Source organism: Peromyscus eremicus, chromosome 4 (assembly GCF_949786415.1).
Source record: "Peromyscus eremicus chromosome 4, PerEre_H2_v1, whole genome shotgun sequence".
Lineage (NCBI taxonomy): Eukaryota > Metazoa > Chordata > Mammalia > Rodentia > Cricetidae > Peromyscus > Peromyscus eremicus.
The window spans coordinates 95,789,991-95,805,811 of NC_081419.1; the positions used below are offsets into that span (position 1 = coordinate 95,789,991).

General features: G+C 38.8%; 1 protein-coding gene across 4 annotated transcripts in view; it reads left to right on the top strand.

Annotated features, from left to right (window-relative positions):
- The window catches only part of Golm2 (golgi membrane protein 2), a 73,695-nt gene extending 59,018 nt beyond the window's left edge, over positions 1–14,677 (top strand). For 3 of the 4 annotated variants that reach the window (XM_059261267.1, XM_059261264.1, XM_059261268.1), the window contains exons 9-10: positions 4,516–4,683; positions 12,368–14,677. In XM_059261267.1, coding sequence (XP_059117250.1) covers positions 4,516–4,683; positions 12,368–12,438 — 239 coding nt within the window. In that variant the 3' untranslated portion in view covers positions 12,439–14,677. The remainder of the gene's footprint in view (positions 1–4,515; positions 4,684–12,367) is intronic. The other variant, XM_059261265.1, reaches the window with a different exon arrangement.
- The last annotated feature ends 1,144 nt before the right edge of the window (positions 14,678–15,821 follow it).

Below are 15,821 nucleotides of genomic sequence, written 5' to 3' on the forward strand. Positions count from 1 at the left end.
TGGCAGGGCCTGATCACAGTCAGAAAAGGTGGCAGAGGACGATCGCTGGTGCTGGCAGCTTTCTCTTCTTCATTCAGAGATCCTAGCCCACGGGATGGTTCTACCCACATTCAGGGTGGGCCTTCCTCTTCAGTTAAACCTTTTCTAAAAATGTCCTAGACACATCCAGAGGTCTGTTTCCATCAGTGTAGAAGATACTCTGAATCCAGTCAAGTGACAATGAAGATTAACTGACAGCCTTATAATTTTCTCATTTGTTTTTGTCTTTGTTAATTTTTCTCTCTCTTTTTTTGTGTTGTTTGTTTGTTTTGCTTTTTGTTTTTTGAGACAGGGTCTCTCCATGTAACTGTCTGCCTGGTTCTTGCTATGTAGACCAGGCTAGCCTCCAACACAGAGATCTGCCTGCCTTTGCCTCCTGGATACTGGGATTAAAGGCGTGTACCCTCATAACCAGATAGTCTTGTTAAGTTTTTATATCATTGTCAACAATTTTCAGTAATAGGATTATTAGAACTATACTTTCTGTGTACAAAGAACCGCCAGAGATGGTCTAAGACAGCACCACTTCTCAGAGAGTCGGTGAATGACAAAGAGCAACCATTGGTCAGATTGCTATGAAGATTGCAGGTCCTGACTTAGACCTCTTTTTACATGTACCTTAAAGCTTGAGAATGCTGCTTTGGGAACATGTTATCTGCTCAGCTGCAGGGGACACAGTCCAGGTCACACACCTGCTAGGCAAGTGCTCTGCTACCTACCTGTAGCTTTAAACCCAAGACTGTTACTTGGAAGTAGAGATATTCTTTAATATGCCTTTGTTCTGCTTTTAGCAAGCTCCTACTTGTGTTTTGAAACTCTGTTGTACTGTCACATATTTGGTACAGTTCTAGTTTATGTCTGCACTATCTTGTCCAAGTCAGTTTCTCTTCTCATACCACTTCAAGAGCATACTTTCATTAGTATATACAGCAGCATGTCACATTGTTCTGTAATGGCTGTTTACTTTTCTCCCTTCTCTGCTGAAATGATAGCATCAGTAGGGTGAGAGTATATATTACTTTTTGTTCTCCCAGCCTAGCAAGCATTTGTTAAATGCTGATAAAATTGTCCTATCAGTATTTGAATTTTGCATTTCTTTAGATAAGCAATGAAATTATTTATTTAATACATAATCATACTTAATGTACAACTAATATTTTCATTTTATATTTTTTTGGTGTAAGATTATTAGCCCTAAACAGGGTTTCTCTGTATAACAGCCCTAGCTGTCCTGGAACTAGCTCTATAGACCAGGCTGGCCCCGAACTCACAGAGATCTGCCTGCCTCTACCTGCTGAGTGCTGGGATTAAAGGCGTGTGCTACTGTCACCTGGCTAGCCCTAAACATTTTGTATTCTCTCATTTTAAAATTATAAGGCAATACACACCTTTAATCCTGGAACTCCAGAGGCACAGACAGGTGGATCGCTGTGAGTTCCAGGCCAGTCTGATTGACATAATGAGATCTAGGCCAGACAGAGCTACAAAGTAAGACCCTGTCTCAAAAATCTCAAAATAAGTAAATGAATAAACCGTGTGTGTGTGTGTGTGTGTGTGTGTGTGTGTGTGTGTGTGTGTGTGTTTGTGTGTTATTTTTTTGTTTCAGTTTTCATTTTTTAGTCAATAGGGTAGAGGGGCTCACTGGTGGGCCAGCCTAACTGAAATGAAGAATTCCAGGTTCAATGAGACTCTTATCTTTAGAAAAAAAAAGTTAGAGGGGAGTTGGTTGCTGGAAGTAAGGCTGTGAAGTTAAGAGAACCTAGTACTTTTGCAGAGGACCTGAGTTTGATTCCCAGCACCAGCTCCAAAGGATTCAACATCTTCTGACCTCCACAGGCACTGCACACACGCGCATATGCACACACACACACACACACACACACACACACACTTTTAAAAATAAATGAAAATGAGAGAATATTTTGCTACTTTATTCTGATGTTGTTCTTCATATAGAAGCATTAGAACATTTTTCTCTATGATTTTAACTGTTTTGTTGTTGTTTTTTTGGAGACAGGGTATACTCTGTGACTCTGGCTGTCCTAGAACTCTGTAGACCAGGCTGGCCTTGAACTCATAATGAGCCAACTGCCTCTGCCTCCCAAGTGCTGGGATTAAAGGTGTGCACTGCCATACCCAGACTTGATTTTAATTATTAATTTTTCTTTCTTGAACTACATTCCAAATAGGTGAAAGAATATTTGCAATTGAAGGTGAGGGTTAAACCTTTTTGTTTATTAGGAGATTACAGTTTATAGGAATGGTCAGACTTCTATTAAATTTGGTGATTTTATCTTTTATTGGGCTATAGCTATATGTTCACAATGTTTTGTTAAAAAGTTTTTTGCAGAGATAGAAAACTTTATGACTTGTGACTATATCCAGCTAACATGGAATTGTGGATCTTCATGATTTTTTTTAATTGGAAATGATTGCCAATATTTATTACATTTATTTTGTATGTGTGTTCATAACACCTACTACAGTGTGTACATGTCAGCCACGGGACAACTTGGCTCTCCTTCCTTTCACAGTGTGCCTTTTTGGTTGGTGGTGTTTTGTTTTTTCTTTGAGACAGGGTTTCACTGTGTAGCCCTGGCTGGCCTGGAACTCCCTCTGTAGACCAGGCTGGCCTTGAACTCACAGAGATCTGCCTGCCTCTGCTTCCTGAGTGTTGGGATTAAAGGCATGTGCCACCACCGCCCAGCTCACTGTGTGCCTTTTAAGGATGAAATTCGGGTCCTCAGGCTTGGCTGCAGGTTTCTTTACGCCCTTAGTAAATTAATCTCATTCCTATTTGGGGATTATAAAAATTTTCTTATTTGTGTGTGTGTGTGTGTGTGTGTGTGTGTGTGTACATGTGTGCACCATGGTGAGAGTACAGAGGTCAGAGGATAGCTTGTGGGAGTCCGTCTCCTTTTGTATTTGCTTTGGGTTCCGGGATTGAACTCAGGTCATCAGACTTTTGTAGGAAACACCCTTACCAGATGAATCATCTCCTGCCCTTTCATACTAATTTTCATTCTGGTAAATTTAATGCTAAAGTAGTTTTGTGGAGTTTTTATTACTTTGTTTGTTGTAGGTCTAGGAATTAATCACAGCCTTTTGTATTCTAGACAAGTGGTCTAACGCTAAACTTTACTTTCAGCCCTCGTCTGTTTGTGGATTAGATCTTACAGTACCTGGAGTGTCTACTTTTACATTTTGGAATGCGTGTATTTGTGTATCGGGGGAGAGAGTCAGGCAGGGCAGAAGAAGGCCAGTTACCTGCTGAGCCATCTCACTGGCCCCATTTGTGCTTTTAATGTCCAGTAATTAAACAGATTTTTATGTGAGGTATTGGGTTTATTTCCCTTCTTGAATTTTCATTGTTAGGAAAGTATATAATGATTTGACATAGACCAATTTCTTTAAGCTCCATTGACATTTAAAAAACCTGACCTAGGAGACAGGAAGGGATAACCTAGGGTTTTTTTCAAGCAAACTAGTAAGGATCTGATTTGTACTATCTGCCCTGCTTCCTTAGATGTTCGTGGCTGTGGCAAGTGTTACTAGAGGAATTTGAAGTAGCCTTCAGATGGTGTTTGTCTTACAATGCAAAGAGAACTTAGCTTTAAAAAGAGTCCTCAAATTAGTCATGAATGATATCTAGCAGTAAATAACTACAAATTTCAAGTGTGTATTATGTTTACTTTCTCCCTAAAATGTCACTTTCAACCAGTACCTACAGTAATGAAATCATATGCCTTTAATCCCAGCACTCAGGAGGCAGAGGCAGGCAGAACTCTTGAGTTTTTGAGGCCAGCCTGGTCTATAGGACAGGGACAACCAGGGCTACACAGAGAAACCCTGTCTCAAAAAAAAAAAAAGAAAGAAAGAAAGAAGAAAGGAAGGGGGAGGGAGGAAGAGAGAGAGTTGTAGGTCATTAGAAAGGATATTCTAAACATGGCATCCTTTTCTTTAAGAAAACTTTCAAATCACCAACCTGAGCTACACAGACTTTCTCTCAACAAAAACAAAAACAAAAAACATTAATCGTTTTGTAGTCCTGGCTGTCCTGGAATTTGCTCTGTAGACCAGGCTGACCTTGAACTCAGAGATCCTCTTGCCTCTGCCTTCCAAGTGCTAAGATTAAAGATGTGTGCCACCACCACCTGCAGAAAACATTAGATCTTAACAGGAAACACTAAACACAGAAGCGAAATCATTGAAAAAATTTTATTTGGGGGTACAAACAGGGATAGAGTTGCTGCTCAGCCCACTATTCTCTTGAAGTATGATCAGTAAACTTATTTTTTAAGGTATTTTGAGTCTTCATTCTTAATTACCTTTGTATAATCTTCATAAAATGTGTTCTTTTGTGACCAGTACCTGAAAGTTGCTGGGTTTCCCTTACCTACTTTCTCATCTGTCTTCAGTATAGGTCCCTTCTTTTCTGCTCTTTACTCTTGAATTAATCCTCTACCTACTTCACAGGCCGATTCTTTGATGAAAATGAATCCCCTGTTGATCCGCAGCATGGCTCTAAACTGGCGGATTATAATGGGGATGATGGTAACGTAGGTGAGTATGAGGCAGACAAGCAGGCTGAGCTGGCTTACAATGAGGAAGAAGATGGTGATGGTGGAGAGGAAGACGTCCAAGGTGAGCGTGGCCTGGCTTCCATGCTGTGACCGTGAAACTCACCTTTTAGGTTTTTGGTTGAATTTGTGTAGAATTTCCCCCACTTACAATAATAGCAGTAGCTTAATCTTAACTCAAGAGGTTCTGTGTAATTTTTCAGTTTTGGGAACTATTTCATGATAGTAAAAGTTTAGCTATGAGTAATTGGAAGGGTCTTTATTTTTATTTTTAGATTGTCTTTTATATATATATATATATATATATATATATATACATATGTTATTGATGTAGTGACAATTTGAAATGCTGAGTCCTCAAAATTTTTACTACTAAATTGTTTGAAATGACTCTAGGCTAAGGCAAATACTTCCACAAAGTATCTTTTTTTAAATCTCATTGGAGAATACTTATGATTGTAAGTATATACAAGTATTGCCCAGACAGCGTTTTTGTTAAAGCAAAGCCACAACGGAAATGGTCTCCTTAAGGAACAGAAATTTACTCTGCCGCTGATCGGACATGACAAGGCGAAGTGTTCTGAGAACTTTAACCTTTATATTTAATGCAGGGCTTGTAAGATTTAGCTTCATGTTTAATACACAGATTCAACACATTTTTTCTTGTTAACTCTTGCTTCTGAGCTTTTAATGTCGTGAAAGTTCAGAATCTTACCTGTGTGCATGCCTCAGACCACGCTGCTGTGCTGTAATGAGGCTTTGGGATTCTTTTCTACCTGCTTGTGTTCAGTAGTATTTATGGAGTTTTAAAGTATTTTCTATTAAAGTTACCTACGATCTTAGGGTATAAAATGTAAGATTTTTGTAATACAATGCATGAGTTTTCTGGGGGTAACCAGTTTTGATTTCTTACTTCTTTTTATAGTTATAAATTTTACTTAGGTTCAAGACAAGAATTATTTTTTTTAAACTTAGAAAATAATATAATTGCCCTAGAATGCTATATAGTTAGTATAAAAGGAAAAACTAGTGATCTGACTTCCTAGGCATTATTTTGTGGTCAACTCTAGTTTGGGGATAAATATAGTTATTTGTAAAAAAAAAAAAAAAAAAAAAAGGAGATTAATAGGTACTGGAAGTTCTATAAGGACATTAAGGACATCATCTCATCGTTTTCTTATAAATTCTTCCTTTTCTCACTGCTTTTGTGATTTTATTGGATTGTATTTGTTTGCCTTTATCTGTAACCCTTGATGCCTGTTTTCATGCACGTATCATGTCACCAGTCAGATTGTGAGCTCTTGAGGAGGAGGAATTCTCATTTATTTTACTTCCACTTTGTGTTCTTTGTTGTGCCTGCTCTCCATAACGTTTGTACTCAGGGCCACACTGTGCCATTAACTGCTAATGCTGTGCTTTCTCATTGGCTCTGTTCTCATAACCGACTGGACGAATGCTCTTCAACTCTGGTCACAGCTTGCTTTTTTGCACTTTGAGGAATTTTTCCCCCTTAAGGATCTCTATCGTTTAACTAGATAATTTTGAGGTTTTTATTAGATGGTTAATTTCAAGTATTATTAATAATTCTTACATTTTTTGCCTGTCTTAAGCCTGATTATTTTAATCACAGAATTTCATTTAATATTTGTATTGGTTTTATGCACATGAGTGATTTATCTTCAGTGACTTCTCTCCCCCCTTCTTGTATCCTCCCCACATCCATTTCTTACTATGCTGTGCTTTTCCTTTCACACACACACACACAAATCATAATAAATTCATTGGTTCTAAGGAATGTATGAGGCCTAAGATGTTTTCAGTGAAGTAGGGAGGTGGTTTTTTTCCCCCCCTTAGGATCTCTTGTAACCCAGGCTCACCCTTGGTATATAGTTGAGGGCAACCTTGAACTCTTGATCCTCCTACCTCCATCTCCCAAGTGCTGAATTGCAAGCATATGCCAACACATCCAGTTTTTGTGGTGCTGGGGGAGAAACCCAGGGCCTCACAGGTAGTGGGTGAGCACTCTACCAACTAAGCCACATCCCCAGTTCTAAATTTTTTACTTCAGTATTTTCAAGTAAATCTTACTTGAGTTGAGAGTTGCTACTTAATGTTTATCTTATTTTGGTATTCACTAGTAATAGTAGAGACTCATCACAGATCAGAAATAAGCAGGAACAGCAGCCCCAGTAAAGGGAAATAAATTGGATAAACTGACTTTAACAGAAGTATTTTAAAGACCTAAAATAATTTCAGAAATATTTGTAAGATTAGGTTCATTATTAACTGTCCAAAGGGCGGGGGAGGCGGGGAGACTTAGCCACAACTTAACAAGTTAGATTCCAGGTGTTATTGCAAGGTCAGAATTTGCAGAGTTGAAATCATTTTGTCACTGTCAATATAATTATAATGCTTTTACAGCCCAAGCAGGTCTTAAAATTAAGTGAGTAATGGGGGCTGGAGGACAGAACCACATGTTGGACTTAGAGTTAAATCACATAGATATTCTGTGCAGTTTTGTCATCTAGAACTAAAATGTGGCCCTCATACAATTCCGATTTCAAAATGCCTGAGGCACTCTACTCCCAAACTCAGGAAAGAGAAATATTTTTGCCATTGTTGGAATCTTATGACCAAAAATAAAAACAAACAAACCCTGAAGTGTGGCTGAGCATGGTGGCCCACACACATAATCCCAGCACTCAGGAAGCTGAGACAGGACACCAGAGAGAGCGCTAGGCTATTCTGAGCTACAGAGCCACACCTTTTCTTTTACTTTAAAATTTTTGCTATTTTATGTGTGTGTGTCTGTTTTGGCTGCATGTGTGTCTGGTGCCAGAAGAGAACAGAAGTGGGTGTTGTATCCCCTGGAACCGGAGTTACAGATGGTTGTGAGCCACCATGTAGGTACAGGGAATTGAACCTGGGTCCCCTAGAAGAGCAGCTAGTGCTCTTACTGCTGAGCAGTCTCTCCAGCACCAAGACCTTGAGAGAAAGAAAGGGGAGGAAGGAGAGCCTTCAGAAGCATCGGTAAGGTTCTTTAGGCATGGTCTGCTCTGCTGACTGTGGAAGCAGTTTCTTGAGGCATGAGGTATAAAGGGATAGAGACTCCAGCTGAAGCCTAAGATTCTGTTAAATACACTCTGACTTGGGTCTCAAACAAGTCAGGATTGGGAAATGGTAGCTTTGGCCAATAGGAAGCTAAAGCATTCCAGCCTTACTCTGTTCGTGCATACTGCTACTGGAGTCAGCACTATTACTATTACCTCCAGTGTTTGCTTATAGAATTAAATTAGGCCTCATTTTCCTGTGTTGGTGATAATGACTTATTTTTATTTCAAATTCTTAGAGTATCCTAAAGGAAATAATTTATTTGCATTAGTATAAAAATTTGAAAAGAGTACTCTGGAAACACTGCCTGTGATAGATAACAAATCTTTTAGTTTATTCTTTTTGTTTGTTTTGCTTTGCTTTGCTTTTCAAGACAGGGTTTTTCTGTGTAGCCACAGCTATCCTGCAACTTGCTCTATAGACCAGGCTAGCCTCAAACTCACAGAGATCCACCTGCCTCTGCCTCCCAGGTGCTGGGATTAAAAGCGTGCGCAGGGATTTCATTCTTTATTCTTATAAGAAAGTAGAAACTTGGGGCTGGAGAGATGGCTCAGCTGTTCTTCAGAGGACCTGGGTTCAACGCCCAACACCCACATGGCAGTTCACAGCCATTTGTAACTCCAGTTCCAGGAGATCCAACATCCTCTTCTGGCCTCTAGCCCATATAGGTTGGGCACAGACAAAACACTCACATACATAAAATTTTTAAAGATTTGTTATTTTTAAGTGTGTGTGGTTTGTGTGTGTCTGTGTCATCAGATCCCCTGGAACTAGAGTTACAGATAATTGTAAGCCACCTGTTGTGGGTGCTGAGAACTGAACTCAGGTCCTCTGGAAGAGCAGCAAGTGCTCTTACCTGCTGAACCATCTTTTCAGGTCAAAAATAAAAATCTTTTTAAAAAGAAGTTAAAATTTGTAAATTTCCTTTACTCTTTAATCTCAAAGAAGTTCCCAGTTTATTTGTAAACAATAAACAGTAAGCACTGTTTGCATACAGAAGCTTAACCAAGTATTTCATCCCAGTGATGAAAAGCCTGGATTCTAATTCTCTCTCATAATTCCCACAGCTATAAAGCAGAAATACATGTACTTATCTAGCAGAAGCTGTATAGACTATATGATATCAATCAGCACTTAAACCAGAGTACTTCATTCTATAAAGCACTGTCTAAGTGTTTGCTCAATAATTTTTTAAATAAAAGAAAATCTAGAGTTTTCTCTCTGGATTGCTTCCTTTTGAAAGATAGTTGTCCTCCGCCCTGTGGGTGAGCTTGTGACTTTGTGGGGCCTCAGTGTCTGAGGAGCTCTTTAGTTGCTAGTCCTTTATTACATCACTGACATCACAAATGATGGGTATCTCTCTGGTTATATTTCCTTGGTTGTTTCCTCATGGTTAGCTACTTGTATGTTCTGCTGCTTTCTCTAAAAACTAAACTCTCCTTCTCTGTGATTATCACGAATGTGTCAGTTATATTCTGTCAGGTAATGTATAGGTTCATAGCTAAATATAAAGAAGTTGTTGATAGAAACTTGAATTCTGGGTAGAATAACTACACTGAAAACAGACTCTAGTCAGTGTAAATGATGCTCACTAAGATATTCCAAAAGTCTTATGAAATTCTTGAAATCAGTGTATAAGCATCATATCAAAACTGTGCTAAAGTGGGACTGGAGCTATCTAGCTCAGTGGTAGAGTGCTTGTCCAGCTCCTGAGATTAGTCTTTATCTACAACACACACATGTACAAGTAAAGAGCATAGATTTAGTTTACCTAACTTCATATTTATAGAGGACTTTGCAAACAGAAACTGCAGTTACGTCATTTTATTCTGAAATAGGACATTTCTTGTTGTACTGAGAAGGTACAATGCAGGTCCAAAGAATAGGAACTAGACTGTGTTTTGATCCAGTAACAAATTTCAGTGTTTTCTGTTCCTAGAACCTTTGCTTTTATCTCATTTTCTCTTTGTATTTATTCATATAAAAATTCAGAAAAGTAACAACATTTTTTCTGCAATAACTTTTGTGTTGACTTTCTCAAAATGTTCCATTGCTCCATAGTGATTGTCTTCATTTAATTACTAATGTCTTGGAAGATGTGTTCAAAGGCATAGATTGAGGCCTCATAACTGAGGTGTTCTCCAGAGGGCATTCTGGAAAAGTGTCCGTGATTCTTTCCCCTTTTAAAACCAAAGATAGTTTTGGTATATTTTTTCTAAGTGTGGTTTTTTATTTTGTTTTTTATAAGAAAGTGATTTTCATGATTATAACACACAGATGTGAATAAAATATAACTTAAGCCTTTACAAATGTTATAATAGATCCTGGTGCATTTTACTTTAGAGATATGTGATCATCAAGCAAGGCCTGGTGGCACAGGCCTCTAATCCCAGCTCTTCTGTAGACTGAGGACAGGGAATTGCAAGTTCAAGACCAGCCTATGCAACTTTTAGTGAGATGCTATCTCAAAAAGTAAAAGCAGTCTAGGGATATGGCACAGTGAGCAGCGTGGTCAGAGCCCTGGGTCCATCTGAAGCACCACAAAACAGATGAAAAATGAATGAGCCAACATATATAAACAGGCTGAGGATGTGTGGTAGAGCACTTGACAAGTTCAGTCCATTAGCACTCCCTCCTAAAAAATAAAAAAGTGATCAGTTTTAAGAATATGGTACAAAAGAAAGTTGGCTTGTTTGTCATTTTTGAAAGATCAAGATAGCACATGGAAGGTTGAAACAGGAGGATTATGAGTTCAAGGCCAGCCTGAGCTACATAGTGAAATTGTCTCAAAAATAAACTGTTGGATCTGGGAAGAGTTGAGGTGTGGGGAGTGGGAGTCAATATGATCAAAATACATGTATGAAATTCTCGAAAAGAATTAATAAAAAACTTTAATTCAGTATAATTAAAATTCAAGGAAAGGCGCAAAGCTACACAGAGAAACCCTGTCTCGAAAAACCAAAAAAAAAAAAAAAAAAAAAAATGTTTAAAATTCAAGGATGATCCCTAATTTATAATGGTCCAGTGTGTGATTTTTCGGCTTTCCAATAGTAAAGCGACAATTCTACAGGAGTCTGCTTAAGGACTATTAGGGAATTTATGAGGATATAAATTGAGGAAATATGCTCACGAACACAGAACTGAGTAGACAGCTGAAGTCATCCTCTGATGTGACCGAGAGCAGATCCACCTGGCAGTTTGATCACACCAGGAAGCAGGAAACCGAGAGAAGGAACCTTGTGACCCCCTCTCCCTTTCCTTTTAAGAGGTCCTGTACAATGGCAAGCAGCAGCACCTCCTTCTGGCCATGTAGCCCAAGGTCATGTGCGGAGCAAATACCACTCCACAATAGTACAAACAAAAGTATGCAGGCACTCTGCTCTTCATCTTCAGTGTGGTATTCAATGAATCATGGGAGATACAAAAAAATAATAATAAAATGAGGCATTGAAGAAAGAGAGCCACCTCCTCGGGCTCTACTTAAACTTCTTTTCATTCTTTTTTGGTTTTTTGTTTTTTGAGACAGAGTTTCTCTTTGTAGCCTTGGCTGTCCCGGACTCAGTCTGTAGCCCAGGCTGGCCTTGAACTCACAGAGATCTGCCTGCTTCTGCCTCCCAAGTGCTGGGACTAAAGGCGTGTGCCACCACCACCTGGCTCTTCCTCTCATTCTTATTGTAACATAATTTTACTTATTTTGAGCAGTTATATTTAAAATGTTTTTATTTTTTAAAGGGCTTCTTGTTGAGATAGACTGACAGTGCAGGGATGGCAGCTGACGTATAGGGGACTACAGCCAGAGAAGTCCTTACTGCAAGGCGCTCACTCGCTAGTCATTGGATGCAGCTGTTCAAAGAGGCTTTGAGGGGCAACAGTTGTGTTTTTTGTTTTGTTTTGTTTTTTTCTAAGGAAGAGTTAAGTTTTGGTTAGTGTGCTGCATTTAAAAAGTCAAGAGAAAGGTATTTGCAGAGAACTTCACTGAAGTGTTCTATGTTGGGACTGAGGAGAACTTATATTCTCTTATTTTCTGATTTTTTTTTCATGACCACTATAGATTATCTTTATAATTTGAGATGATGGTGGTGAGTTTTTGAGAGTGTCTCCTATAGCCTTAGGCAGTCCTGGAACTGGCCCTGGAGCTAGGAATGGCCTGAAACTCTGACCTCATGCACAACACTAGCTCTTCAGTCCTGGGGATTCCTAACGCTTTGTTAGCTCTATCTATTGTACATTTGTCTGTACATACCTGTCAGATAGTTGTTGTTTTCCTTTTAGGTTGAGGATGGTTGCTGTGTTTTGTTTCTTTGAGATAGGGTCTCATGTAGCCCAGGTTAACCTCAAGCTCTCCATGTAGTCCAAGTCTTGAACTCCTGATCCTTCTGCCTCCAATTCTGCCCTAGTGCTGGGATTACAGGTGTGAGCCACCATGTCCAACTCAGAATGTTTGTTAAAATTAAGTCTTGCAAAGTAGTGATAGACTTTTCACTCTTCAGCCATGCAGCTAAGAAACAGTACAGTTAAGATAACAGATAAGAAATGAGAAAAGATTGCTGTAAAGCTGAAAAACTGGAGACAGTGTGAAACTGTCTGGCTGTGGCAACTTTGGACCCTGTTCTTGACATATATTATTTTGTTTGCAGATGATGAAGAACGAGAACTTCAGATGGATCCTGCAGACTATGGCAAACAGCGCTTCAATGATGTCCTTTAAGTCTAAGGGATGCTCAAAACCCAAAGTGCTTCGCAGTGAATCATCTCTACTTGTCAATTTTGACTTCTGTTGTAAAGATCAGTCGTCGTTGTATCAGTTGTAAAGATACATTGAGATAGATTTAAGGAAATTTTAATGAAGGAATGTACCAATGTACATATATGAACTTTTTCATATTGTATTATCAAAGCAGATACTTTTTTGGTTACAACACAGCTGAGCCAAAAACAGTTAATCTTTGCATTTAAAGCAAACTAATGTAAATTTCACATTTTATTGAACCTAATTTTTTTTCACAAAAAGACAAACAGGAACAAATGTTTGTACAGGTTATATGCTGCACATAGTGTAAAGGCAGTGAGAAGTTAGTATTCAGCTGAAAACTCTAGACACTAATACGTTTTTGTTACCTGCCCCCACCCCCATAGGTGTCCTCTACTGCCCCTCATTTCACACTCTTTAAAGAGTTATGCTAGAATAGTTACACACAAAAGTGGGGACCTGGATGCCAAGCAATGGGCAATGTGTGTACAGAATGACCTCCCTGCTCCTTTTATTTTACTCGAGGAAAGTCCAAGTCATCATAACAATATTTATAAGTTATTCCTTACTTAGTTCTTGAAGTTGCGGAATGCATGATTGACAATGAATTTTTATTTTTTCAAGTAATACCAGTACTGTTTAACTGTAGTCAGCACTGGCTAAAATTTGTTATATTTTCAGAGTTGAATCTGGTGCGTGTATTCACCGTTTACATGACAGATCCTGAAAGTGACTAAATCCACCTTGAAATGAGTCTGCGATCAGTACAGCAAAGCTTTTCTGGTAGTTTTAATGATTGTATTTGATTAGACTTTTCCAGAACTACTAAGTAAGGGATTTTAACAGGTTTTTATTAATGAATGGATGAATAGAAGTACCGTGAAGTCTACAGCTGTTTTATTGAAATAGCCGAAAACTTTGTAATAAAAATGAATATTTGTAATGTTAGTTAAGAACCCACCAAGCTCATTTGCTAGACTTACTGAATTATTTTCAGTGTATTGTGTCTTTTGCCATTATTTCATTAGGATGTATAAGCTAGCTAATCCTTCTTTTCTGGTTTCAAGCACTTTTAATTTTTTTTAGTGTTCCCTAAAAATGAAAGGTATTGATGATAAGGGGGAAAATGTAAGGCTGTAAACCCCGTTTTTTAGAAGGGCTGCTTTAATTGCACATAAAGATGAACTACTGGGAGTGACATGGCGCAGTGGTGTGAGGCCTAGGTTGATTCCCAGCACTGAAAATAACAACAAAGTAAACACACATGAAAAGCCCCCCACTAAGGCTCTGTTCAAAATACTAATCTATAGAAGAAGCAATTGTTCACCTACTGAGAGACCTAAGTTCTTATAATTTAGTCCAAAGTTATTTAATGGCCAGGAAAAGATGGAGTCATTTATTAAAATTGGCTTTTCCGCTATATCAGATTATCCAATGTTGAGGAGGCAGAGACAGATGGGTCCATGGAGCTCGCTGGCCAGCCATCCTGGCCTAATTAGCAAGTTCCGGGACCCAGTAAGGGACAGCTTGTGAGGAACACCCTCCCCCCACAGGTTGACCTCTGGCCTTCCTATACTTGCACCTACACCTGCACACACGTAACTGCTTGTGCACACAAACACTCTCATACACACACCAAGAAACCAAACAGTTCATACTTTTGTTGTCAGTAAAGTCAGGCTCCAGTAAAAAAGTATGATGATTACATTAAAATGTAGTCAAAGGGGAGTGATGCACATGCACAGCAGTTAGCAAGGGGAGCCAAATCTACAAATGCCTAGAGATACTTCATACTTGATATTGTAGAACTGGTTAGACAAAAGCATAAGGTCTCCTGCCAATTCCTTTGTCATAAAAACGGTCAGTTGGTTGTATAGTAACTATCCATACACAGCAAAAACTTCATTTAGCAGCCTAGACATTTTATAAACTGGGGAATCTTGGACCAACTGATATTTCTGACTGTATTAACATTGTAGTGCTATAAAGTACTATGTGGATCTCTTTAAATTGCGACATTCTACAGTCTGTATTAGAAATGGTGTTTTGTTTACAGTGTTTTACTTCTGCCTTAAGAATTAGGGTTGTTTGTTTTGTTTTGTTTTGATGTATTTTTGCCCTGAATTAAGTGTTAATTTGACAGGAACGCTGCTTTTAAAAATCTTACTGGGTTCTAATAAATTAAAAGTTAAACTTGTTTCACAGTTTTGATTTTGCTAGATATATATAAAATTACATGAATGTAAACATTTGCATCTTGACACTGAAATTTGAATAAATGTTAGCATTTATTTTAAGTTAAACTGAACTACACGAGTAGGGTTGTTTACTGTAGGGCTAGCTTATTTGGCAAAGGTAGAAAGTCATCTGTGTGAATAAGTAAATAAGATGGACAAGGTCTGTTCTAGAGCTTACATTCAAATGGAAGCAGTCAGCACCCAAAAGAATCAGACAAAATATGATAAAATGGAGAGATGGGAAAATGGGGGGGGGCTTTACCTGGGGAGGAAGGTTAAGTAACACTAAGTATATTTCAGATAGACACACTGGGCCTGGGTTTGGCTTTTGAAACCTCAAAGCCCACCTCCAGTGACATACCTCCTCCAACAAGTGTCCACACCTTCTAATAGTTCCATTCCCTGGTGACCAAGCATTCAAATCTATGAGTCTGTGGGGGCCATCCTCCTTCAAACCACCACATAGATGTACACACACACACACACACACACACACACACACACACACACATACACACACACGGGGTGGAGGTGGGAGGGATTGTTTAAAGAAGTTGTGCCTCTTGGGACAATGATGCTTCCTAAAAGAGCCTTGGACTGTAACAAAAATCCTAATACTGTGCATGAGAAACCCTTCTCAACTTGTTGGGTAAGGGAATTCCAAGAGACAAAACAATATAGGCTCTTGCTGTTGCCCTGGTTGTCTCTCATTGCTGAAGACTTGATACACCTCAGATAGAACTTGGAGTAATGGAACTGATCTGGAGTGGCTCTCATAGTATCAGTGCTGTGCAGGCTGCCGAGAAAGAGCAGCACTGGGTAGTCCTACCCTGCTGTAAAGCCTATGAACCACAATTACTGGACCAGCAACATATCTACAATGGTAAAATAATGGCACATACCTGGACGTTTCTCTCCTGCCTGCCAGTTCCCAAATAACCAGTCAGAGGCTTAATATTAATTATAAATGCTCAGCCAGTAACTCAGGCTTATTACTAACTAGCTCTTACACTTAACCCATAAGTAACCCATTCTTTTTTTTTCTTTGAAATTTTAAATACATTTATTTTATTGAACACTGATGGTTTAGAGCTAAGATTTCCC